The sequence below is a fragment of the Nomia melanderi genome, chromosome 10, assembly GCF_051020985.1.
Source record: "Nomia melanderi isolate GNS246 chromosome 10, iyNomMela1, whole genome shotgun sequence".
NCBI classification, from domain to species: domain Eukaryota; kingdom Metazoa; phylum Arthropoda; class Insecta; order Hymenoptera; family Halictidae; genus Nomia; species Nomia melanderi.
The window spans coordinates 6,408,310-6,436,221 of NC_135008.1; the positions used below are offsets into that span (position 1 = coordinate 6,408,310).

Genomic DNA, 27,912 nt, shown 5'->3' on the forward strand with positions numbered 1-27,912 from the left:
GGAAATATTGCTAGCCATGTGTGTAGTCTAAAAAAAGAGCTATAGAGGCAAGCTAAGCGAACATGATAAGGTGTTCGGGAAGCCACGAATCCATGGACGTGCTGAGCCGTTCCAGCAACGAGGAAACCTGCGAGCGAAGACCAGTGCTCGTTTAATTTTAATTAGAACTTGGTTCGTCGGCCCGACGAAAAAGGGACTGGCGGAGGGAGCGTCCCTTTGTTCCAGAAATAGCTTAAGCAAGATCGAGCCGCATTCCGGGGATTAAAAAGCCGCACGATGGCCCGTGCATATCGCCAAACGCTCCATTTCGCGCGGAAGGAGAGGGCTGAGTTCGGGACAGGGGGCTGAAAGTTTCGTCGCGAGCCGACCCGAGTCAATTCAACCCGCTAATCATTAAATCAATACTTTTAATTGCGTGCACGCGCGCCGCTCGTGAATCGGGCAACCTTTCAAATTTAATCGCGCGTCTCGCGTTTCGTGACATCGCGCCGCTTCCACGTGTCGACTTTTCATACAGCAGAGATTCTGAAATGCCATCATGTTCGAAATTATCGGGTTCTAGAATAAACGGATCCGGATGTACATATAATTAATATTCCTTTTGTGTTGTTGTGTCGCCAACCACTGAGGTAGTATCGGTGAATTTAAATTGTCTAAAAATAGTTCCATGTTCACAGTGATACAAATTAAAACGCGAGACTCTGCACCTCGTCTAATAAATGAATCTTTCTACTATAGATCTCGCATCGGCAATTATCGCGAAATCAAGTTCTAAACTTCATTTTAACCAGTTCAAGCATAAACGTTGCAAGACAAATGCAGTTAATATATATTCAGATAAAAAAAACTAAAACGAAATTATTCAGTATTATTTTAGATTTCAACGTCACTATACTCGTCGAACATATTGTAGTAAACCGGTTAATATATTTAGAACCATGAAAACGTGGTCAAACTATTTCGGTCTTTCTACATAATCAGCACGACTTGAATCTTCGTTTGCCGATGCAGCACGTGTACCAGTGAACTGTAAAGGGTTGAAAGGTAGCGGCGCGGCCGACCCACGTCTCCGTTTCGCTAAATGAGAATTACTTTGCAAATTTACTCGTCGCCGTTAGCGGGGAAAGTGCGTGACACTGCGTCCGTTCGATCAATCATCTTAATAGCCCTCTCGACCGAGAAAATTCCGCTCAGCGGCGGCACCGTCTCGCGCGAGCTTCTTCGTGCCTCCCGATCCCCGCTCGTCAACCCTTACCAGCGAAATATCCGAGGAGGAAGGAAGCGGGAGGGTCACGCAGGGGCGCAATGAGCGGAAAACTTAAATGGAACACCGAACGGATGAACGACTGCCGATTCATCAAAGTCTCCGGCCATCGGTGGAATCAATCTTCGTTACGATGCACGGCTGTTGCGATTCCTCTCGGCGCGGGATAAAATAGTCGACCTCCGTCGCCGCTGACGGCCCGTGAGATTTATTTATCGCGTCGAAATTGCTGTTCGCTGTCGATCCGCCACGCGTCGCAACCGAACGACGTAGCATTCCTGGTCGCGACCGGGAATTCTATAAATCGTAGACGCAACCCCTCGAGACCACGTCGTACCTCGCCGGTGTTCTCTGTTTTTGCCACCCCTTTTTCCATGCTGCGCCACGGCGACCGCAGAATGCTGCCCCTTCGACCCTTTAAGCTCTGCGGTGCGGTAAAACGTAGCAAACAGGGCGATACTGTTGCAACGATTGATACTTTAACGCTAGGTTTATGGACATTCACTTTATAGTTCATTCTATCGTTCCTGAAAACGTTGTTTATTTAGATTTTGAGAGTTAGGGATTAAAAATAGAAAATTACGATGTATATTCGTATGAATGCGTCGATCAAAATCGACGTAGACATTTACCAAGTAATATTTGTAAAAATCAATATGCACTGAATCGACGCGCGCCGTGAATCTGGCGTTAATCTGGAAAAGTGAAGTGTTTGTTGCCTTCTTGGGGATGTTATTTGAGAGACGAAGTAATTACTGTTTGTTTCAAGCATTGATCGTATCTGCAGCGGTTCGTCGTTGAGTAATTCAGGCTTCGTAAATTACGTATAATGTCGGGAAGGCGCAGAGAATGATCGCGGAGGGTACGAGATGCGTTTCTGGTTGGGAGGGATTTTAAAAATAGCGCTCAAGTACTCGTAATTTATACGCGGAACGCTCGACGTTAGAATGCTAAAACGCGGCGGTATTAATTACGAAACAGTATTAATACCGGGCGAGTCGCAAACGAACTCGTTACACATGGATCCACGGTATACAGGAAATTCCGTGCAATTTCCACGGTTGAATATGCCCGCGAAACTTTCAATATTTCGCCGGATAATTTCCCAGATGCGATCGCAGGAAGTAGTGAAATATTGAATACAACGCAAAAAATGCTCGGTTTCGCGATTGAATTTCATTCGCCGGGCCCGATAACAAGATGTTTGATTGATGCGCGTACGACGGGAGCAGCGGAAAAACTTATTACCGTTGTAATAATACGCTACATGTAATTTTACGGAAATTGCGCTTGTTTACGGAACCGCAGCAAAGCTCGATCCGTTCGCGCCCGTTGCGCCGAGTTTCCGTCCACGTTTGTTCGGGATTAATGAAATTTACGTTCGATTAGACCCCGCGCGAAAGTAATTGTTTGCAAATTGCCGGTAACCACGGGACTAATGTAATGACGTAGGCCTGAAACTGCAGAAAACGAACTTCCCCGCTGGTGACAGTGCCCGGGAAATTAATGCAACACCGCGTTACCTGGAAATTTGTCACCGCGACGCAACAATTTATATTTCCGTCAGAGTTCTACGATAATCCATTTTTCGTATTCCCCATGCAGACATCCGTGATGTCCGAAACGTTTGCTACCCGCGATGAGCAATGAGCTTTCACGATTATTAAATTTGAAATTCAGAATTTTTATCGTTGCATTCAAACTGAACGTTTGAAGTTAAGGGACACGGTTCACTGCAAAGACAGTCGATTCGAAATGTAAACTTTTATAGAGTCTGGTTAACTTTATGGAGTAATTTATAATAACGACGAATGGACAATGATTTATGCCTCGAATGGAACTGATTTATTTAAGCTCGAGTGACAGTATCGCGTTCGTCCAATTTTATTCTGATAAATAATTCATTGTATGTTGCAAATTCGCGTGTATCGCGAAGACGGCGATGCGAAAAGGTAATAAAATACAGCATAATACGTCGCAGATTCTGTTGTATAAATATTCTGCGAATCGACGCTGAAAATGGGCGATTCCATGTTGATTCGCGGTTCAGGTGTGCTTTGAATAACAGTCAACACTTTGCCGGGAATATCGGCGTTCGGCCGGGAGCGCGAATTTTTAGCGGATCCAGATAATTATACGTAGAACCGATTCGGTTATTTGTCGTGGCCAATATACCCCGATCGGCCACGGATCGATGGGTGTTTATTTTTCGCAAGACTGCGCCGGAATTACACCCAGTCGGATACTTTATATTTTATGGAAACTGGAATATAAACGGCGCTTTCGGGTCAAGAGTGCACGCCGTGTTTCTCCCTGCGACGCAAATCGGTTTGCCTGACTTTCGAGTAAATTAAAACTGTTCAAAGATTAACACTTTGCACTCGAGAGCTCAGACTCAGCCACCTGATATGACACGGTAAATAATAAAATCGTACATATAATATTGAGCTCCTTAAAACCCATCAATATCGGGTGTATTAAAATAAAACAGTTCTGTTTCTTAATTTACGTATGTTTGCTCATTAATCAGTTTCAAACGTGTCGAATGTTTCTAGTGAGAAACCTTCGAATGCAAAGGGTGAAGAAGTTAATTTACATTTACATTGAATATACCACCGTTTTATCGAAAAATTACGAAAGTTACTTCAGAGAGATGCTTACAAATCGTTCTCATTATTGTCCGTTTCATTATGCAACGAGTTTTGGTCCCTTATTCATTTCGAAGGGAGAAAGAGAACTATCTTTGACAGTCGTTACGAAACTTAACCCTGAACTCCTTGACGTAGAACGCACCCCGTGTGCGTGAGTGGAACGGATAGGTAACGCGGGCCATAATTCCCCTGACAAGCGAAATAATACCAGCCACCGTGCGGATTGATAATTAAATGATTCCTGTAACCTCGATATGCACGACGTACGCTGAGTAAATTAGAGAAGTTCTTTTGTTCATCATTGTATAATCAGTTCTAATATCTTGATTTCAATACAGAGCGCAGACAAAACTGGTCGCAGATCGATACCGATACGACACGCACGATCATGGACGCGGGGACGGGTGTTACAACGATATTCGGGGTACTCTGCGATTATCTCGAAAATATGCGTAGGAACGATAGGACATGCTACGGAGGCAACCTTGAATGTGTCAGTTTCAATGTACACAGCCTTGAACTCCGAGAATGGAGAGCAAATACCAAACCCAGACTCGTTACGTCGACTGCAGAATGGGCGAGACTCGTTAAGAACAAGACAAACCAGTCTCGGGTCCGTCAGACGCGTAACAGTGACGTCTATGTACGCGTGGCTATCACACAGGTAATGCGAAACCAGTTTCAGCGAATACGGATTGTCTCCGGGGTCAGACTGGTACGAATGAAAACGAAGGTGAACCGGTCTGGCTTGGACAGAGAAAGTCTGGCTCTTCGGTGAACAAGGGGATCCTGATGATACCCAGATTGGGAAGTTTTTACAGGACAATGGTGGTTCAAGGGATTACAAAGACATCTGTGGATCCAGGATTTTCAAAGACACTCGTAAGTGCCAGACATTCTCAGAATAATGAACAACGTTAACCCCTCGGCTACTATTGGCGCTTCAACACTAGAACTACCGAACATTTAATACGATCGACATGCAATCCTTATAAAAATTAGAATAATAGATTATTTTCGATTTCTTCAGACATCCATTATAGTATTCAAGTGAAACTATTTATTTTCAAAACCATTTCGAATATTCAATGCTTTTAAGATATCAATAATTGTGAAACAGAAAAATTGAAGACTATTGGTGCCTTTAAGCGGTGGTAAAACGTTATTAACAATTATTGCAGGAAAGCTCGCTTAGATCAGACGTAAGCAAATTCTAATTCAACAGTTACATCTTCCGTTAGTTAATAACGCAATATAATAACGCAAAATTCTGCTATAGCCAAAGGGTTAAGCAGTTGGAAACTATCAATCCTTTGAACACTTTAAAATCATCGAAAACGTAAATCCTCGATCTTATAGAGACAGGAAGATGGAGAGATAGAAGATGGATAATCAATTGTTTTTAACGAACTACGCCCTACAAAATATTAAGTTAGAAGCCTAAATGGTCCCAAGCATCCTCGTTCAAGAATTAAAACGCCGCAAACGTGGTCCCGGTTCATTTTCCTCAAACGGTATCGAATGTCGGGTATACGCAATAGTCCCCGTTTCATCTAATTAGACCTGTACGACCCGTGCAATATCTGTCAAACACGAAGTCGCTAGTTCATGTAATAAGTAACCAATCCAGAATCGGTCTGTATTGTGTTTCGAGTGTCTCCGGTTTGGTATTGTATGTCACAATACCGGACGCGCCGTGCCGTGTATGCCGTTCCACATGATCACGGTTGACCTGCATTGCCTCCCGCGAATTCGAGGCGAGCTCGCATCATCTCGCATTAATCCGGAAGCGATCTAAGCTCGGTATCCGGCTTCAGAACTATTAGACATTGTTGGGAACCGTGTTTCGTTTGAAAAGATCGCGACAGTTCGGTGGACTCTGGAGGTTCAATGAAAAATGTTACAGGTGCTGGGTTCTTTACTTAACCTCGCAAAGCTTTTAACTAGGTTGGATCACGTAGTTCGTAGGAGACTCGACTCTTTCACTGTCGAGACTCGACTCAGATTTGAACTCTAAACTCGACTACCGCTCAGTCGTCGGGACTACATACTTAATTGAAGTAGAGCGAGGCTAAGCTCAAAAGAAACTCGGCTTTGACTTAAACTCTACTTAGATTCTGTATCAGTTTAGAGACTACGCCCCCAATTAAGCTGTAGATAGATACTTTCCGTTACTCGCCAGAAATTGCATCTCGATTAACAAGTACGGGATCCGGATCTCATAACTGCTGGCCTGGATATTATGTCCCGCGGTCGACGTTGTCTGCATCGCGGGGGTAACGAGTCTAAGATTTTCATTATCGGATCCCGCAAAGCCGAGGTTATTGCTACTCCGTTCCCGCGAGACCTTTCGCCAGCCGAGGAAGATATTGCGTGCAAATGGCCGGCATCAGCCGGTACACGTATAAGAATAAAATCTTTTAGCTAACAAGCGGAGTTCGCCGTATGGCAAATTAGTTTCGAAACGATAACGGTTGCAAGTTGCGAGACCCGGCCGCCCCGAGAAATTAAATAAGTGTAATTTCCACGGAAAACCGCGGCACCGGCGAGAAGAATGGCGCGGCAGTTCGTCGCGAGCAATTTTGAAAATGTGCAGAACGACACGCACGTCGTACAAACTGTATTTTTCACCCTCGAGCGCTGCAACTTTTGTTTCGGTCGTTTCGCGTCCGAACCTCTCGTTCCACCGATGGAGCCGATAAATTACGGATCGTGGAACAATCGAGTACCATACTGCTCCCATAGCCGGAAGCTATGCGACAGAAAAACAGGAAATTATAAAAATACCCGCGTTTAACGCAGGACTCTCCAAGGGCGTAGAAATAACGATTACGTAGACATTCTTCGAAATCGATTGATACGCTATAATTGGCCCATCGGAGCGGCGTGCAATCAATGAACCGCATTACGTTAATGAAAACACGGTAGTTTCTGAATGGCCGGTGGAAAGTCAAAGAACACGGGGAAATATTTCGACGCGAACCCATTGCGCAACGTCGGCCCGCAACGCGACGTGAGAAACGATCGCCTGTGAAATAATCGTTACGGGACGCCTGATAATTACGCTGTAATCACAATTACCCGTAACGAGGAAGAATATCCCGTGTCGGACCGCTGCCGAGATATTCACTCCTGGAAAACGCGTCTCCGATAATTGGCCGGGTGACCATCTTGCATAAAACGTGCGGGCGGTATCCTGAAATTCTTTTAATTAACACTAGAACTACAGTGTAATTGGTTATTTATAATTCCTCGTGGAGACTGGAAGAGCACGTTTGCCGAGGTTCGACGCATTGCTTGTTATATTCGCAGAGATACGCGAGATCGTTTTACAATTTCCCGCGATCTCATCTGTGTCACTGCAATAATTGTAAAATAATAATTCTGAAAGGGGTCATTTTGTCTCGTTCGGTGATTTCGCTGTTAAACGGGGGGGTCTCCATCGACCGAGCCAATCAATTACATAAATTCGATTAAAACGTACGAATTAAAAAACCCGTGAAACGTAAACGCGCGCGTTATTCGCAGCTCGCGCTGCGAAATTAGCCGGCGGATGCGCGCGCGACTCGCCGTGAGATTAAACACTTTTAATTGGAGTATTTTCACCGGGTCCCCGTTATCGTTCGCGCGAATTACCCCCGTGGAACGCTTCCGCGTCGCGTCGGTCCTCTCGGCGAGTCGTTTCGAACGTGACGTTCGGACGAGTACGCGCGACACTTCGCCTTTTTTTGTTGCTCATTCTTCTACGCGTTCCCGGCCCAATTTCCGCGGTATCTCGCGTTATAAAAGTAAAACGGCCGTGAGCCGCGCGCGTTTAACGAGATAGTTCCCCGGTTCGGATGAAAAATTACGCGGGGAAATGTACGACTCCGCGGCCAGCGCCTCGTAAACCGCGGCAACGCTCCGGCATGCCCGCCGAAGTAAATACAGTTGGACCCCGTATAACGGGAACGAAAAATTGCTGAAAAATAACTATAAAATAACTATGAAGTCTCCTCCATAAAGGTATAATGCCAGTGGACGCGTTGCAAAATAAAGAACACATCAATTTTCATGATAAAGGGGATATTCTACTAAAGGCTGCTGCAGGTGGAACTGAATTTTAAGCAATGTTCGATCAACTGGCAGTAATTAGCTTTCACCTGCTGCACGGTGAATTGAGGATTCTATTCTCTTTGTCTCATGTAACGCGAAATCTCTATATCTACGAAGTGTCTGTGTGGTCCTGTTTACGACAAAGTAGTGAGACTACCGGGTCTCGCAATTGTAATCCTCTGGTTGCTCGATCAAAGCGTCGCATTAATTTTTCTCGCGTCGGGGAACTTCCAACCAGTGGGAAACTTTCCGAGTAACCGGTCGATCGACGGGGAACTTGTTAAAACTTCAACTAACGGGGCTGTCCCGCGACGAACGGCTCCGTAATAACGTTGATCCCGTTAATAAATGACGCGCCCTGTCCGACGGCCGCGTGGCGATAATATCTCAGGCTAACGATTCTTTTCTCTTCTCGCACGGTGTATTCATTGCGGTTTCATGGCCGCCATCTTCCCACCGCGACGCGACGCCCGTTTCTTTGCAGTCTAAAATATACTCGCTGAAAAAAAAAAAGTGAAAATGAATCCCGCGGATACGCAGTTGCCGGGCGTTTCTTAGGTCGTTTTTATTTTCCCCGAGCTTTTACGATTATACGCGAGCCCGCGTCTCGCGATAGCACGTTCTTTCGATGGATCTCCTCTCGGACGCCTTCCAGGAAGCCTTCGTGTCGAACAAACGAGAGAATTGTTTGGAAACTTGTTGATAGACGCATGATCTATACGAAAGCCTGATTCTTGTAAAGACCGAGATAAATAAAAGAAAATCTCTATGTTTTCAATGATTTTTAGTGGTATATTGAACAGTGCCCAGATGCCTATTGATTTTCATAAAATATATACATTTTTATTAGATATCAATAATATTTATAATGTCTTTTGAAAAAAGTAGATCACATCTTCGTGACTTATTCTATCTTAAAATTCATTTGTTGTACGCACATTTTCCGACGTGATAACAATACTTCTTTCTCGTTGTTTTTCAATTACTAATTCTTTACGGGACTGTAGCGTATAATTTTCTTGCATTACCGAGACTGCGATAATGAAAAGTTGCATGAATTGTAACGCCGCAGGACTGACCTAAGAGGGGCGAGAATGAAAAGGGAAGAAATGAAAAACAACGAGAAAACGGGAAGCATAATTAGCAGCTGTGGCGCGGACTGCCTGGAGTTCTTGAATTAAACAGTAATTAAAAGTTGTACAAATATGAAGGAACCGCTGGCGGACTTAAGTTAGAGCCTGATAAAGTGTCCGGCGTCTTCCGCAAAGTCCGACGAAAACAGAGTGCCAGCGAAGTAATTAAAAATCGTTTTAACGTCCTCGCTTTCTTTTTCGCGTTCGAGCTCAAGGTTTATGGGGGAAATAAAGCGGACAGTCCAACTTTCTTTTCACTGATCGAACTGCGTTCCGTTGGGAGATCGAGCAGTTCAGCTTGTGTCGTAATCATCGGTTGATAAATAATAATTGTTTAATGATCATGGCATCAACGATTATTCAGCGTATTGGCGAGAAAACGTTTGCTACCGTGTATCATCGGTTCCGTGTAGTTTAACGAGTCTGATGACGTCTACCTAGTGATACAGCTGCACGTGATTATTCTATCGTCCGTATAAACGGTCCGGCATGATGGATCGTTCGATATCACACGTCGTATGTTTACCAAGTTGCCCGGTGTTCCGCCTTCACCGCCCGATATTATCCAATTTTCGGTTCTGCTCCGTCACGGCGGAATATTTCTTCCCGAAACTTCGCTGTACACACGTTCGAGGAACTATCACCAGTGAAATGCAAATTATAATAAGGCAACCCTGGCCCGGAAATTAACAGCCATGCTTCATTCACGTTGTCGTCGAAAATTAGTTTCGAAATAATTTTCCGGAATACCGATGACACATTTTCGTTGCGAATATGCGGAACGCCACGATGGGAAATTATAAAAGTTACTATGTCACTATGATAATGGTAATGCATTACCATTATTGTAACAATAAATATCGCGTTTGGTACTAGCACTCGGTGACGGACTGTGTCCTGTTGGATAAATATTTATTCGATACAGTTCGAATAATGCTCGGCTCTGTCGACAATAAACAAGCGAATCAAATTGATTTTCGGATCACAGGATGTCAAAGATTTATTTAATTCATTTCAAAGTTCCACTCGGTGAAAGAATAATAATGTAACTAGTAAAATAACAGCTGAAGCAGAAGTATAATGCGTAAATGAAGTTCAAAGGCTACAAAATTCCTGTTCTAAGAAGTTTGATACTTTCCAAGAATACTCTGAGAAACTTTATCAAGCAACGTAGAGGGTGAAATTTAGAAATGAATTAGCTTCGTTTCTTAATTCATGTATATTCTTCTAATCAGTTAGTAGAATTATTTCCAAGTGGGAAACTTTCGAGCGCAAAAGGTTAAACTCGTTCAGATTTTCGTTCCAAAGGATGGCGTTTCGAAATTCCCGTGCCGCGACGGGAGATGCCGCGCGTGCTCGCGTCGATAGGTCGAGCCGACGACCGAACGCCTCCGCACAAAAGAGCTTTTTATTGCCGGCCGCAAATTTCCACGTTATTTAGCCGTCGCCTTTATCCGGTCGCGACCGCTATCCCCGGGCAACGGTGCGAAACGATTAAACAAAAACCGTCCGCGGAACAATACCAGAAAGACAATGAGCGTGTTCTCGGCGAAAGTGTATTCAACCGGTAGTTAATTTCCTGTCGCGGTGACACCGTTCGGTTCGGATAAGTTCCGGTGTAAAGCGGCGAGCACACCGTACCGAGGCGACGCCACTCGCGCTGAAAAGAACATAAATCACGAAAGATTAAATGGAACATTGCGCCGCGGCCTACGGACCTGTTGTCTGTCGGTCGCAGCTAGAGCCCATTGTTCCCCAGGCATATTTAAAATTCACCCGATGACACTATGCGTCGTGTTCGTACACGAGTTCGGTAATTTATTGCGTTGCTCGCCGGTTTCCAACGTTATTTCAGCGAATATTATTTATCAGCGCTTTGTAACTGGAATATTACTGTTAGGGATGGGCTGCAGGTATTTTATGGACTTATAGCTGAATTTGTATAGACTAAGAAATCACTAGAGAGACGGTTTTAACCCTTTGTGGACGAACGTCGACAATTCGCGAGATAAAATTTTCATGTTTCGAAGAATAAGTTGCAAACAAATGATTGAATTACTCAGACGCCAAGAGATCAGCACGTAGTTTCTGTTTTTCCCATTTTTTCAGTAATTGATATATAATTTGGCTTCATCTGAAGATTTCGTATATTTCAAAGAATCTTCGTCCGCAAAGGGTTAATCTTGATCTATCAAGATTGAACGATTATTGAATGTATGAAGTGAATATTTATTTGTCGCTGATTAGAGGTCGAAGATGTCTAGAATGTTCACCGTTGAACGGTGGATATTAGTCATTTGTCAATGAGGTGGCACAAGTTTCCAGCTTACCGAACAATCGTTGACATAACAGAAATCACCGGAGGCAGAGGTTGGTACCCAAAGATGTTCCCCATTGACTGCACCCGGACCCCAATCAGGAGTCGATCGAGGTTCACGGTGGCCGCCGCTCGTTCCGCCCTCCTCTCTCCCTCTGAAACCGCAAGACACTCGATTACGGGGTGACACATCGACATAGATACTGAGATAGTGGAAGGGTGACACTTGCAGCTGACGTTAATTCCTCTGCAGAAATTCCATTAGACTATGGAGGACGCGTACCTTCGAGATTAACCTGTTAACCAGTATTGGCGAGTATACTAATCATTTGTCTTGATCCCTACCTGACTTCTGGTTTCCCAATTCAGTCACCTAGGGTGCAATCACGCTGTAACATCCGTAGGATTCTAAATTGACTTGTAATTACCTTTGTTATAGAATAAATTGAATCAAATGGAAAAATCGACCAGTTAACAGGTTAAGACTCTCGCAAATTAATGCGAACAAATGTCCATTAACACTGGAACTACCGAGTAGCAAAGTTGACCGTTCTGTATTATCTTAGAAAATTTATAAAAATACATTTACTGAGATTTCACTTTGCTTGTAATCAAGATTCTGTTCACCTAAATTAATTCATTGAATAATTTCTCAGAAAATCATCAGCGCCTTCTCAATAATTGTGAAGGAGAAATGCTTCATTCTGATTCATCCGGTAGTTCTAGTGTTAATCTATAATTTCTTGTTCTTTCGAAACAAAGTATGCACCATGATTAATTTTGCATCGGTTCGAGGGTTCCTTTAGCGACAGCTGAGAGCGCGAACCCGCTGCTCTAAGCCGATTTGGAAAATTGGGGAACGCGTTGTCGCTGCGGGCTTGAATTCATGCAGAAGCGAACGAAACGAGCAACCGACTCGTTGCGCGTCGAATCAAGCTCCTGAACAATGAACGGGGTGGAAGCTTTCGACATTTGCAACGCGGTAACGCTCGCGCCGATTCGTTAGGCCGCGGACGCTCATGCTGATTCACGCGTTGCTTGATTAATTTACACAAACGGGAATTCATTATCCTCTATTAAACACGGTTAGATTCAGTGGTTACGAAGATAATATGGTTCGCGATCATTACGATCGGAGTCTGTGTCAGCACAATTAGGTTCGAATTAAAATGATTCGGAAGCTGCCGCTGCTATCGCTCGTCCACCATTTTCTCATCTCGTTTCCCCTGCTAATTTGCTGTTCATCAGTACGATTATGTGTAACCAATCGGAACTACGAACAAAACGCGTATGGTAGACAGACAATACTATCCTCTGAACATACTCCAAAGTATTCGATCGACTAAACGATACGCGACGAAAATTCCTCGATCGTCGAACGAAGAGAACGTCCTTCAATTGCGGACAATGACGTAGCTTGCATTTCCATAAACTGTGTTCGCGATCTAGGAAGAGCGTGGAACGTCCAAGAATATCTCGGATCCAGTGGACCCTCAGTATTTCAGAGAGATGCGGGAAGCAGAAAGGGACTAGATGTCATCTCGCGAAGGAAAAAGAGAGAGGAAGAGAGAAGGAGAGCCGGGCCTCGTGAAAGATTCAAGGACACTTTAAATTTCAGAGACGCAGCCGGAACATAATGCGCGCCGCGGCGTGCAACTTTAATGACAAAAGTCATCCTCCGGTCGGCCCGTGTCCCTTTGGACGATTATTTAAAAATTGTAGGCTGCTTTGGCAAAGCTTTGTACCTGCTTTCTGCATAATTAGCCCGTCGGAAATTACCGGATATCTGGGTCAAACACGATCCCGGGAGACGGAAAGCGGAATGACGTTGCCACCGTTGCGCCCGCGGATATATCTGTCTTCGGATCGGATCATCTCAACTTCGGAACTTGAGAGTTCCGACAAACAAACACGGTACAATAACGCAGAATCTTCTTTCTCGGATCTTAGCAAATTAGCGAATTGAAGAATGGAAGTCGTACGACGATCTCGAAGGTCTCTCGCGCGAGATCATTATCATATGGACGTCGTGATTTCAACGAAACGATGATTAATTTGTGAATCGGTAACTAGAAATGAATATTTATGGCGTAATATTAATGTGGATAAGAATAATTTAAGAGCGGGAGAGAGTTACAAGACGACTCCATTTTGGCAAACGCGGAGACTCCGGGAAATTTATGAACACACGTTGGAAGATCCATCGATTCGCAATTTTTTCGGTCCGATTGCGATTGGCAATCCGATCGAATTGATTTCATGAAGAATTGGCTCCCGTGGAAGAGCGCCCGAACGAGACAGATGGGAGCAATTAACAACGGAAGTTGGCAGTATTGTCGGGAACGATTCGCTTGTTCCGGTTTCGATGCTGATTTTTAATCCGATCCCGTGGAAAGTGTGACAAATAAAATTTATGAAACATTGATTCCGCCGGGACGCGATACAGAGGCGGAGTGGACGCGTTTAATTAATAATGAAAGAACGATCTGCGAGCAAAAACTTGTTGCGAGGTTGCGACACGATACTCCGCGCCGCAGGATTTATTCGAACCGTTCAAGCATTTGGGATGCGCCCGGAGAATGTTTAAATAACGTTCAACGCGGAAAGACTTTTGAAAGGAGACCGAGCTTTTTCATTCGCGATCCCGGCTCCATAGAAATTTAAAAACTCGCGTCCCATGTAAAGTAAACACCGGCGCATCCTTCTAATTAATTATAATTAAATTCAGCTACTCTTTAACGACGCTAGTGAACATGATATCTCAATAGCCGCGTCGTTGGCATGCTCGCGAAATATTTAATTAAACGGAAATATTTCGGTCACACAGTATCGGAGCGTCGCAAAGGAAATATTTTTCAAAGCAGTCTACAATTATCCACGGTGTATCGCCGAGGAAGAATGTAATCTATGTATTAAGTAACTCCACGGCAAACGCCGGTTTTATTAGCTTCTGGGCAAACAATTTAAAACTTCCCTCAAAACCAAAGTAAGTAGCTCCATCAGGAAGCCCCGCTACATGCGCGCGCGGGATTGAACCGTGCGGCTTAATCAGCCAACTCGAATTTCGGCGGGGAACTTTCAAGTTAATCCGCAGTGCATTACAGGGTATCATTGTTGAAACTTAAGGAACTCGTTAAATTTCGATAGCGAGAGAGACGTTGCACAAATTTCATAATACCGAGAGCGATTTTATCCTCGACAAATTACTGGGAGTTCAAAGCTATTATGTCGTTCGTGAGTTTCCCGGCGGAGTTCACGCTACTTAAAGAATTAATCCTCTCTTAACGGGAAGATTCGTTTCATTAATTTTCCACTGAAGCTCCGCCACTCATACACAAAACGATACAGCTTGAGAGAATGAATTATCAGAATTCATTTTGTCTCGTCTTACGCAACGCTCTAAGACAGTCTTATACAAGTTCTCAACGTTTTAACCTCTCGGATCAGATTTGCCTTAACAAGTTCGTCGCGTAACGAGTTGGTCACGTAAAATTAGCTTATTAATAATGAACAGCTTCGCGGCGGTTAACGATTCACGAGAATCCCCAGGCGGTTACGCGGTAGTAATACCGAAACCTGAAAATTTCATTTGGCAATAGACCGTGCTGTCACGGACCACTCCGCCGCTGTACAGGCGTTTCGAGATCTTTCAATATTCAAAAGCCGATCCCGCGGCTGCCATTCGAATCCGGCTCGTTTATCAAATCCATCGTCGAACGAATTCTTAACGAGCGTGAAGATCAGTCTGACAAGCTCTCTTTACAACGAGTGAGACTATTGGTGAAGATCTCTAGCTCGATTGATTAAAAATCAACGTTATTCGTTGCGTATAACGTTGAAACGACAGATTATTTTGCTACTATTTACGCTTCGCTATTAAACGAATACGACGACTTCAGGGCCTTGATTATCCACATTGTCTATTAAACACCTCAATCGAACTGGATAATTGAAGTTCCACAGTACTCGCAATAAACAAAAAATTTTCCTTGCATCATTGGCGATTATTAATAGTAAGATAACCCTATCGAGGATAATCCCGAAGAAAATCATACGGCAAGGGGTTAAACCCGGGCACTTTCCGTTAACGAACGACGCACCCGCTCGGCCCGACAAAGTGGAAATTATTCGCTCGCGTGCGTGATAAACGGCCGGCCTTTGTGCTCGTTTCAATGATCATTTTGTCAACGTTCTCCCATAACGCTGCGCCCGTTCCGTGAAACTCGTAAAAATATCATCGTCGCGATCACCTGCGCGACGCGACGAGTAATTCGAAACCCTTGCCCCTTCCGCGAGCTCCAGTTGCACGAAAAAACAAAACAGAACTGAATCGCGGTACTTTAATTCTTCATCTTCCGCATCAGGGAAATATCGTGTTCCGGTGAAATCTCGGAGAAGCTCGAACCCGACGGAATTCGCGACAAGCTTTCAAGTGGACGGATTAATCGAGTTCACAGCTGTTACGACTTTGCATTCGTCCGAATAAAATCGTCGATACGGAGCGTAGCTTTTTGCGTAACGGAAGAAAGTGACGGCGCGGTTGAAAATAATCAATTCTAATTTTAATAGCGTAGAGCTCGCAATACACCGAACAAGAAGATAGGATTTCTGAAAGGACAATGGAAGGATTATACTATAGAGAAACTACAGGACCGTGACCGTACGAGAAAGAGACGATGAAAGCAATTACTTTCATCATTATTATTGTAATCAGCGCTTAAGATGGTTTCCATATTCATGCCCGACGGTACAGAATGGTGTAATGAATTATTATCCCCAGCTAATTAATCTGCATACCGCCTCCAGTCAATTAGACTATGCAGAATGGAAAATAAATCCGGCGAAGCTTGCGTAACGCATTGATCGCGCGCGTAATTAACTCCAGAGACGAAAAGCCGCTTTCTTCGACGGCGCCCGGCGCGAAGAATAATTCTCGGACGCGTGATAGAACGGCGTGTGACGTTCCATGAAGTCGGAAATCAATTTTTCGTTTTATTCCCCGCGACGCGCGCCGAAGCGGAATCTTTTCTCGGGATCGGCGTTTAACGGGTTAAATACGCCCGGGGACAAGAAACGTTAGGTCACCCTCCAGAATATTTTACGCGTACTAAAGGATTCTTTATCGAATAATTCCGTAACCCTGTAAAATCGTAAATTCAACGATAATCCCTGAAAATTCCATTGGAAATTTTGTAAGATATAGTGAAATGGTAGTGGACACACGAGACAGGATGTTGAAAACTATGTTTGCGGTATCAGGGACATCTTCGTGACCTTTTACGAGAATCAAGAAAACGTGTTTTCCGAAAATTGTATTTTCTTTTTGTTGTTCTGGTGCACGTGACCCGTCGGCGCAACGTGAAAGACCGTCGGATGCAGCGTCGTCGCCGATCATGCGATTTTTCTCGTTGATCCAGGGCTGATCCAAGAGAGGAAGGAAGAAAAAGAGAAGAAAGCCTTTGAAAGGGAAGGAAGAGCGAAGGGAAGCGTATCGCGAGAGGGAACGCGAGGTGGCCTGAAGATTTTACTTTATCGGTGAAACGTGTTCGCCGGTCTGGTTTTTATGAGCTCTCACGTGGGCTTTTTATAACGCGAAAAATGGATAAGAGTATCGACAGTTTGTAACACACAATATCAAGTAGGATGCGAAAGTGGAACGCCGGAAAATTGCTGAAACTTGCCAGTGTCTTCGACGAAAGTTCGATTATCCGATACGTGCTCGCGTTAGCGTTGCGCGGAGAAAAAGTGGTCGATGGGCATCTATTCAATCGGCTCGCTTCTGTTCCAACAATTCCGGGAAAAAGTGTCGTTCGGTTTCCGTGCGAACTCGTGAACCCGACGAACCAACACGATGGACTTATTGTTTTAAAACAAAGTGCACGAATTGTAGTTCGGTACAGCGTTTGAAGACGCTCGTTTCGATCACTGTTATCTGTTCGTAATTTCTGTCTAGAGGTCGTAAATCCAGGCTAATTTATTTTTCATTCATTTTTGACATGGGATTGATAATATGCAGCGAAATAAAGACTCGGAACACAACGCAAAAATACGAAATTCCTCACGGATCCTTCACCGAGAAACTCGCTGGAATTGATTATTAATAACCGAAAGATAAGGCGGAGAAATTTTCAAGGCTGCCGGCTAAACAAAAAGAATTTGAAAGCGACCAATTAAGCGACTCGTCCGTATGATTCCGCGCAATTCTGCGAAAATACCCACTTTCATCCACGAGCCGGTGTGTCGAGTTCTCCACTCATCCCGGTGCCCGTAATTCGATTGCGAGTCTTCGTTATCCGAGAAATAACCCGAAAATAGCACCGATCGAAGGTGTGAAACGACGAGTAGGGAAGGTCCCTCTGTGCTTCACGATCCAATCTTTAACTCTTCGTGTCTCGAAGTTACTTTGAAGTACCATTTTCATTAAAATGTTCTTACGCAGCAAGTAGGGAAGCAAGCAAAGGTATGAGATAAATAATACGTCGTCCAAGAGTTAATATTGTTAATGGCCTGTCAAGGAATTCCTAGAACGCATTTCTTTCTGAACTTCTTTAATACTTTTCCAACGATGAGTTCCGGCTGGGAACGAGTTCCCGAAGTTCCGGGAATTCCGTCACGCTCCGGTTGGTCCCAACGAAAATTGACGAAACAGCAAAGTTTCGCAGTAGACCAGACCTAAAGTGAAATTTAATCTCTCGCGTAACCCCAGCGCGACGGTTGATTCCGAAACGATTACCGCTGATTTCATTATATCTGCATGAAACTGATGCGAGAACTTGGTTATGAACGAATGACTGGGTCGACCCGAATGTTGAACCGAATTTGAAACGGTTTCGAATTCGAGGAAGTGATGGATGGTGTGCGGAAGTGTCAATGATGTAGACACTACTGTTTAACGATTGCACTAACGAATGGAACAAAATTTCTCATTGCTGAACTCCTCTTTTACAAATGTTGAGAAGATGACAGATGCTTCTATGATAGATTGCTGATGAAACTGATTTGAACAAACTGAATTACTAATCAATTGAACTCTCAATAGATGCGCTCTTACTTCTGCAGAAACATTTGAAAAAGACAACCGCGCTGTTCGGTAGTTCTACTGTGTACTCGACTGTAACGACGCAAGTTTGCGTCGTTTAGAAAATACTGCAAATGTTACGCTTCAGAAAAAAGTTTCTGCAATGGTCGTGCATACAGGAGAAAGATTATATTCACTTTTTCGTTTGGGAGACAGCACGACATTACGAAGCAGCAGCGCAACTTGTAATGCAGGGGCAAAAGGTGATCGCAAGCATCCAGCAAGTTAGTGCGGCATCGTAAAAGAGATAAAAGTTGCGGGACTCGAGTTTTGATAAGGCCCAGACGACAATAATAAAGTCACTTTATCTTCGTACTGCGTCCGGAGGAGAAAAATCGTTAAATGAAAGTCTCCCCAAGCAGAACGAAGACGTACAGGACGTGCAGGGCGTAGAACACGACACACGACATTTCGCGACGGACGTGAGCGTCCGTATAGATGGCCAACGGCTTGTGAAACTGCTGAGTTACAGCATAGTAACATTTACACGGCGATATCTGAATAAAAGTTCAAACCTGTTACCCAGCCATTACGACGGAAAAATGAATAACGCAACACCTTTAACTGAATTTCAAAGTGTCTAGTTACCGTGATCCGACACCACGGTATCACAGTATCTCCGCTAATGATTTATGAATAGAAAAGAGCTGTGAACCGAAGAAATGAAGAAATTTAACTGAATTTCAAAGCCTCGAGCTAACGAGATTCATAATGTTCCCACTGACGATTTATCGATAGAAAAGAACCGCGACGCGCGAAAAATCATTACAGCGGATAAGATGCGAAGAAGAAAGGCTGCACCATGAATTCCAACTAATGGATTTGTTGCATAAGCTGTCCTCGGCGAGGGAAGAATGTACGTATTACAAAACGTGACGCGGAAAAATGATGAAGACTGGGAGCCCGGGGTCGAGCGAATTCCGTTTAATCCGCGGGTATCGCGTCTCCGTGTAACAACAGTAATAAAAATCTCGTTATCCGACTTCGCCGGGCTTCCGGCGAGATGGAATTTTCGTTTCAGATGCTGAACGCTTAACTAACTTCGGTCACAATGGAACCCCGCCGCTGCGCAGCGCCGGTGCGCCTCAATTAGACGCGTCCGAGTTCTAATCAACTTCTCTCTTGAATCATTGACGTCTTAATCTTCTCGAAATAGAATAGTACGGACGGGCAGGGGAGGCCGCGCGAATTCCGCCGGGCACAAAGGACCGGCCGATATCGGAACCTGTAAACGTAGCGGCAGTAAAATGAAATTGACTTCGATTAAACTCCGCGTATGAACTCTCGCGAGGGTGAAACCCGACGGACCCCGACACTTTGCGAGGGGAACTTGTCGCCTCCCTTTCCATGCGATTCGTTAGCGGAATAAAAAGCAGCAACGTCCTCGGAAAGTTCACGTCGCCAGATCAGGAAGTTCACGTGTCGCGTGAAAAAGTTGGAAGCTTTTGATCGGACCCCGATTCAAAAGGCGCACTTCCTTTGAAACACGACAAACTAGATATTCGAAATAAACGGGGAAAAGGGCAAAGATTAAAGGGAACGTAACTGTGCAATTATGATTTGTATAATTGCGCTTTTCGCCTTTTCCCCTGTTTATTTTTTCAGTTGCTCCGTAGTTCCTTCTCATTTGTGTGCCGCAGAAGTATAATTATGTCCCGTTTAAAAGCGATACCTCGGGGCTACGTATTCCTAGTATTTCATGCATGAAAAATCGAAGAAATTCGCAAAGAGAGGCGACCGTCTAGAAACGCGAGTGTAGGGAACTCTGAAAGCTTCTTTCTCGATATCCTGCGTTTGAAACTGGCTACACCGCGGTGTCCTTACGACGAATTGAACGATCGATTTCCAATTCTGGACGTATACAAAACAGCTGTTCTAAAAGGGCAGGACGAAATCATAAAGAAACCGGTATTCCTTTCGTAGAATCGTGTACAACAACAAATATACGATCGTCTTTCGCCGTTTTATGCCCGAGTTCAGGTAATTATCGAGGAACGAAAGCGAACTTCAAAAGATTCCACGTAAAACAGATTTCCTTCGAGCTTCTCAGTCTTCGTTTAAAGACGTTAAAAGTCCAACAAGAACCCAAACAATTAAATAGAACCGACTACTTCGACTCAGAAAATCCAATATTTTCGTTTGCGTTTCGAACTCTAAGAAAATGTTACTCGAAGATCGAGTTGATTAATATTTGCGAGAATACCTACGAGCGCATCCTCGCCGCGGATCTTAGTTACACATTCCAGTTCGCTCGTGTCTCGGGACACGTTAAAATTAATCACATCTTCGAGCAAACCGCCGCGAGTGTTGCATCACGATAAACGTGCAGCGCGTCACCTAGATGCAATTAGCATGCGGTACCGTACGATCATCCTTATCCTCGCGACTTTCTCGAGCTTAGCCTTTGAAAACACGGCGAACAAGTGTGTACGTACGCGTGTCTCGTACCGCTTCAATCGTCGAGACAACAACAAACAGACAACCAACAACAACGACACATAAACAGCAAAACGTAGGAAACTAAAAGTAAAACAAGAAAAAGAAATCAATAACGAAGAGCAACACCAAAGCAGACCCAGAGAAATCGAGCCAGAAGCGTTCCGAACGGAATCGAGGCAGATATAATAGGCCTCTCGCGTTTGTGCCGACTAGCTGCAAGCTAAAAGTGCAGAAGGGCAAGGGGAAACGTTCACTTTACGCTCGGATTTCCTTATTAGCCGAATGGCGTAACAAAGAACGCAAGCGAAACAGAATGCGTCGAACTAATGTAAATAAGAAACTGACCGTATTCTATTTCATTTGCGTTCTTTGTTAACAAGGACCTATCAAAACCGAGGCATCACTGCTGCTATAACTACCCAACTGAGCATTGCGAGTGAACGCTTCGCCTTGCCCCTGTGCAGTTTTACCTTCTTGTTAGTCGGCACAGACGTGAGAGGCGTAGTCCCGGCGAACACTGAAACAATCGAAAGTATTCGGGACAAGGAACTTGTCCCATTCACCAGACGTACCCACCCTCTTGTAGGTCTTGCCTCGGTGCCCGGCAGGAGAGCCGTGTACCTCGTTTGCGCCTCGGTGGGCAGGACGATATCGACACTCTTCGAGCGTATGCTCTGTTGAGGCACGGCCAACGTGTCCTCGTTCTCCCCCTTGCCGTTCTTGTTATTGAAGCAGGAGTCGACGGACGCGGCGCGGTCCCGCTTCAGCTCCGGAACCGTCAGGAAGATATCTCTGACCACGAACTTGCACTTGCTCGCCTCGACGTTATCGTCGTCCTCATCTTCGTCCTCGTCATCCGGTTTATCCTCGTCTTCCGTCGAGCTGACCACCGTGGGTAGTTCGATGGGGTACGAGGTCAGAGCTTCTTGGCGAGCCAATTTCGGGGAGGCGATAGACCTTCTGCGCTCTCTGCCCGGAAACAGGCCGCCCCTGATCTCGCTGGTATCGGCGTTCTCTTGCAGAACTTCCGGCACGATCTCCGGAACCACGGTTGAAGGAGCAGTGGGTTCGTCGCTGGGTGTCTCGTCGAAGGCGAGCTTCTCGGTGAAGGTGGTCAAAGTGACGCGTATCTCGGGGCTACCTTCGCTCCTCTGATCCAGCTCGGAGTCTTCGTCGTCCGAAGTATCTCCCGCTTCGTCGGGCACATCGTCTTCCCTGGACGACGGGTCCTCGTCGTCCCTGCTCGAGTACAGGCTCTTGTGTTCCTCGACGCAGGCACAGTGGTAGCAGCCGGACACCTGGATCGTCGGTGTGTCCGGCCGACGAATGCCGCCCAGGGACTGCTGCCCGCTAGGCAAGCCATAGACTCTTTCGGAGACGTCGAAACTCTTGGACCTCTGACCGCTCTGCAGCTGCGGCACCCTAAGCGTGGCGGAGCCGGGTCTCCTCCGTGAAGAATCCTGCGACCTGGCTGGCGAGCACGAGGACGATGAGGAAGAGGTCGTTCTCGGGGATCTCGAGTCCCTGACGTCGTCATGTCGCTTAGCTTCCAGCTGGATCTCGTCGAAAGACGCCGACCGAACCTGCTTCGGCACCTCCAGACTCGACTGGGACTTCATCTCGGCTCCCGTCGGGGTGCGCGACCTCTTGAACGTCGAACGCAACCTCTGCATTCTCACTTGGCAGCTATCTATTCAGGTTGAACCCGTTTCTATTCAGAGACAGGCCGAATCTCTTCTCCGTCCGATGCGATTGAAGGCCTTCCTCCAGCTCTTCCTCCTCTTCTTCCTCCTCAGTGTCGACCACGCCGATCGATCCTCGATCCTCGTACTCCTGAACGATCGGAGTCTCCACCGGAAGCTCGGTCACCGCGCTACACCTCGAGGAAGCCGACTCGAGCTGCCCGAGACCGCACCCTTCCTCCACCTTCGACTTGACGGCCGGTCTGCAGCCCATCATAAGTAGCCTCGGCGTTCAGTCTCGCGGCTCCCGGGCCTTCGATCTTTAACCTTCGACGCCTTTTACTCTTCTTCTACGAAGGGAGCTCTTCGTCCGATGTTTCTCGACTCTTACCGTAAGAATGAAGGACTGGAGTATTATTAAAGAGACCTTGGTTGATCTCGTCAAGTTCTTGGAATCCTTTGATTGTCTTCACCGCGCAACGGATTGTCCGATTCACACTGTCCGCACTCGAGAACACATTTCCTCAACGTTTCACCGTGATCATCTTCGAAGTCTATGAACGTTTCTCTTCCTACTCGATGAACGCACGATTAAGGGACGCGACACTGTCCCCGGAGTATCGGAAGCCGCCCGAGTCACCGTAACTCAGATCACGCGGATTAATTAGCGCCTCCGATCCACGAGACGTGACGCAGACACCGATACCTGGGTTCTCGTACGTGTGCCCAACGACAGAGGCCTGGGATCCGTTCGCTAAAATTACATTCCGATCCGGGACACATCCGACGCCACGTGGAGGCGACTCGTCCCCCATCCGGCAGAATTTGCAATTTAAGCTCCTTTCCCCGGCCGACGGAATTTCCTCATCACCGGCCCGAACGACCTCGCGCTATCGCAAATTAAACGCGCCGCCACCCGGGGCGCGCGAAAACGCGAAATTTATTCGGGGCTGCCCTCCTGGATCGCCGCGCCGCACGGCTTCTTGCAATTTTATCCGGCGTGCAACACGTGGGACCGTCCGCGTCTTCTCGCGTGCACGCGTCTTCCAACGGTCCAACGAAATTTATCCCTTCGTTCGGTTTTCCGATGGAAATATTCGAGCAATTACGAGATGCTAAGCTGTCTACGCGTCTCGTCGCTAGTCTTTAACAACAACAAACAGCCCCGAGGTAGGATCGACGTTTGAACCACCGACTACCCTCCTCGACTCCCGCTGCAGATCCTTCAAAGGCAATCTCTCGCGTTTACCGACGACCGTCGCCCTCAAAGGACTAGAATTATCCTCCTCCCAGTTCAACAGTCATCGCTGAACTCGTTAACGAGCGTTAATAGACGGCCGAACATCCCAAGGAGCGATGAAGCGGATAAGCGGTCATAAACAGCTGATCGAGACGTCTCGATACGCTCGGCCGTACCTCCCCTCGGACTCCGACGGGCTAATTAGACGGAATCAGGGTAATTAGTCGAGCTATCCTCGGAATCTCCGACTATCACCGGCTGTTCCGACGTCACGGGATGTCCGTTTGTAAACAGTTGATTTAATCTCGCTGGATGTAGGTACTGTTCCGTACCGCGGAGGGTTGACGGACCGGCTGATTGGCCAGCGACGCGTGAACCATAGTCGAAGGTCACGCGTCACCGTCCGCTAGGAACCGTCGACGACCTCGGTGAACCTCGACGCACGTGATGCCGTCGGACGAAGCTCCGACTCGCTTCGCTTTCGCCTCACTTTCCCTCTGTCCGGCGGTCTCTCTCGTAGGCTCTCTCCTCTCGCGCGACTACCAGCATCGATCGGCGGGCAGGCCGTTCTCTCTGGCTCTGTAACTTAATTTCTCGCTGAGACGCGCGGCAATCTCGTCGAATCGAAATCCCATGGAACACGGCCGGCCCACGACCTCTCTCGAACTACAGAGACGCGAGAATGTCCTCAGGTGATCTCCATTTCACCGGCGTCGGAGTTCCGCCGGCTCGCTCGGACCTCCCTGCTAGATTACCCGTTTCACCGCTATGAACCTATGTACGCGTTCAGCGGAGTCTATCTGCAAAACTCGCCAGCGTAAACTATGAACATGTATGTATTCGTAGATCTTTCCAATGTCTCCGGTGCCACAGTTATCAGTGATCGTCGCTACTTCCGCCTCGCACGAGCAATCGATAGGCTTAACACCAGCGAAAAAATATTCCCAATCGCAACTTCGAGTACTTAGCACTCAAAGCGTTGCCCTCCGACCCGCGTGCCATCGAACGTGTCCAAATGAAAACATTGCAAGCGTCGACCCGTTAAACGTTCGCCTCGGAAAATCACGATGCCCACAGTCCAGGAATCCGATCTCCCTCTGTTGCACCAGCCCCGACAGCCAGAATGTAGTTAGCCACGAGAATAAGCGTCCGCGAGAAATCGTTGTCAACCGATCATCGGACCGGTCCAGTCCTCGTGATGCGTGCACGCGGACCGTTCGACGGATCTCTGTCCTCCGCGTCGCGGTATCTAACCGTATCCGGCGGTATCCGGCCGAGGTTTCTACCGTTTTCCTTCGGGCAACACACTTATTTTCCGCGTTCGCTGTTCGTTTTTCATTTCTCCCCCGCGGTGAACCACGAGGAAGGCACGGTGAGGCGCGGTGCTGGAGTCGGGGTGGCGAGAGCGAGCGGGAGAGGGAGAGAAAGACAGACAGAGAGAGAAAGAGAGGAGACCGCGGAACAAACGAGTACGCGTGACGTGCCGTGACAGGGTAGACTGGTCGGACTAGTGACCAGGGCTCGGCAGTGCCGGATGCCGCGAGACCTGGCAGTGGGGGTTAATGCTGGCCCCTCTTCTCCCTCTAACCGCGCCGTCGGTTCACCCTCTTGCTCTCGCGCCCTCCTAGTCCCCGTCGGTCAGACATGCGCCCTCCGCGCGGTCTCTCTCGCGTCTGTGCTCCCGTGAACACACCGACACGCACGAACGGAGGGAACACAGACGCCGCGGACGGCGAATTTGAGATTGCGCGGCCGAATATCGGGGAAAACGTGTGACGCAGGAAGGGCAGACACGTGTAGAGTCTACCTACCCCTCCGCTCCTTTCTTTCCTGTCCTCTCTTTCCAGCGGACGCGCGACATGCGGATACTCCGCCACCGTAATGCTCCTCCATCCTTTTTACCCTTACGACCCACCCCCAGGTCCATTGCCTCCCTACCAGTAGTTCTTCTTTTTCCTTCGTTTCTTGCCGCCCTTCCCCACCCTCGACGCCGCCACACTTTCCAACCGCGGACCCGTGTTTTTGTTTGCCGCGGGGAATTTCTGACGACGCTCTCTTCCAGATACCTCGTGCCCGCCGATAAGGGTTGAGAGCCGGCCGGTTCGAATCTCTGAGTCCGGGATGTGGGAATGGGCAAACGTGCAGTTTTTGCTGTTTACTTGGCAGTGTTTTGTATGAACGGTTGATAGTCGATCGGACAGGCTTCGTTCTTGGTTAGATGTTGGATTATTTTGATAGGCTGAAGCTTTAGGAGAAGATTGTAGTGAAGTTGTTTGAGATTAAGAGAAGTAGACTGAAGATTTATCCGGGAATGCTTTGCATTGTTTCCGTGGGCAATCTTCAAATGGAATTTTGAGCGTCTTAATCGAAAGTTTCTTTTGTGTTTGTGATGTTTGTATACTTGCGTGCATCGTGGAGGTGCAGGATTTAGAGTTTCAGTGACGAAGGATTGGAATGTGTCGGATAGTGTCCCAGAAGTTGTTACATTATGATTTTAATCTATCGCAAATGGGCTCCACTTGTATAAATGATTGTAAAAGACGTTTTAAGTGCGGAGAAACCAATGGAGAGCGTGTAAGAAAGCATCGGCGTTCTTCGATGCTCGCGGCAAGTGGAAAGAGTAAGGCAATTGTCAGACGCGCCGGCCGGGCTGCGCTCAATCATAGCACGAGTGTTCGCGATGTGTCTGAGTAAACGCACAAAATTCTGTTCCATCCCGGTGATGTATTTTTCATGAGCGATCGATATCTTTTTCATTGCGCTGCGATTTCCGCTTCATTTCCCACCGACAGAGCGCAATAAATTGCGAAAAATCGTATAATTCTCGTTTCATTCGAAACGGATATCGATTTCATACAACCGTTTAACGATGCGAAGTTATTTGAGATATCTGAATGGGATACTAAGAGAAATAGCTGCTTAAAAAATATAGCAAAATGAATATCTATTATCACTGAACAGCAGGTATTTACAGTCTGGTAAAAATTCTGAATAAAAGAGAAACTTGAGCGCATTAGATTATCGAGATAAAATTCATATCACCTGAATCCTCGTGGCGAAAGCTAAAAGCTTTTCATGTATGTACAAAGAAAATACTGAAAATCACCGTTGAGTTTAAATAAGTTAAAATTCAACGTTATTCTTTTCAAGCGAAGGGGTTAGAGGGGCGAATGTTTTAATAAAGGGGACAACGTATTTCTACGCTGTTCAATTTCAATTTCAACTATTTTCATTTCCATCGATGGAACACGAAGTTCAACGCAAAGATAAACAAGACCGTATAGAATAATTTACTCTGAAATGATTTCCAGTGTAATTACTCCGCGGTTAATCTGCCCGCGATTGAATAGATACAGGTGTTTCCATAATCTACGAGATTGTTCCGTTCCATGGAAGTTCTACGTACACATAAACAATGAAGTTCCCCGACAATCCGTGTGCCGGAAAACGCATTGCAATATTTATATGGCAACCTATCCGCGATGGAACGTGGCGAACGTAGAATATCGTGAGTGGTAGAACTAGACATTATTCGATTAAATAAAAGATACGAAACACGAAGGAAGAATGTATATAAAAGGCAATCGGAAGATTCGAATGAATGTACCTAATAGTTTCCTACGAAATTACAGCTGATATCAATTGGACGCCTTCGTGAAATCAAATGTGACTGCTATAAATTATTACAGCAACGAAGACGAAGGTTTATTAATATTTTTTAATACTGTTCAGGGAACTACCGAATTTTCTAACGTCTCTTGTTACTTGGATAATTCTAATTTCATGTATAATATAAAACAGCAACTAATTATTTCGTATTTGCCGGAAATTGAAGTCGATATTTGCTGCGATTTCAGGAGAAACATCTGGCAAAGCTTTGCTCGTTCTACGGTGTACACAGAAACAGAAACACTCGACACGAAGATTTCGTAATGGACGTCTCTACGTTGATGTCGGAGCAAATTGGTTACGCCGGCTGGCCCCTTCCTTAACAAATTCCCAGCCGCTGCATT

At 46.1% G+C, this 27,912-nt stretch overlaps 1 protein-coding gene across 4 annotated transcripts in view; it reads right to left on the bottom strand.

Annotated features, from left to right (window-relative positions):
* Window positions 1-26,144, bottom strand: part of rdgA (retinal degeneration A) — a 47,895-nt gene extending 21,751 nt beyond the window's left edge. For all 4 annotated transcript variants that reach the window (XR_012999607.1, XR_004235550.2, XM_031983045.2 and 1 more), the window contains exons 1-2: window positions 21,554-26,144; window positions 11,474-11,615 (exon numbers count right to left, since the gene is read on the bottom strand). Coding sequence is in view for 2 of the 4 variants with exons in the window: in XM_031983045.2 (XP_031838905.1) it covers window positions 11,474-11,615; window positions 21,554-22,650 (1,239 nt within the window). In the remaining 2 variants the exon portion in view is untranslated. The remainder of the gene's footprint in view (window positions 1-11,473; window positions 11,616-21,553) is intronic.
* Window positions 26,145-27,912: the final 1,768 nt, after the last annotated feature.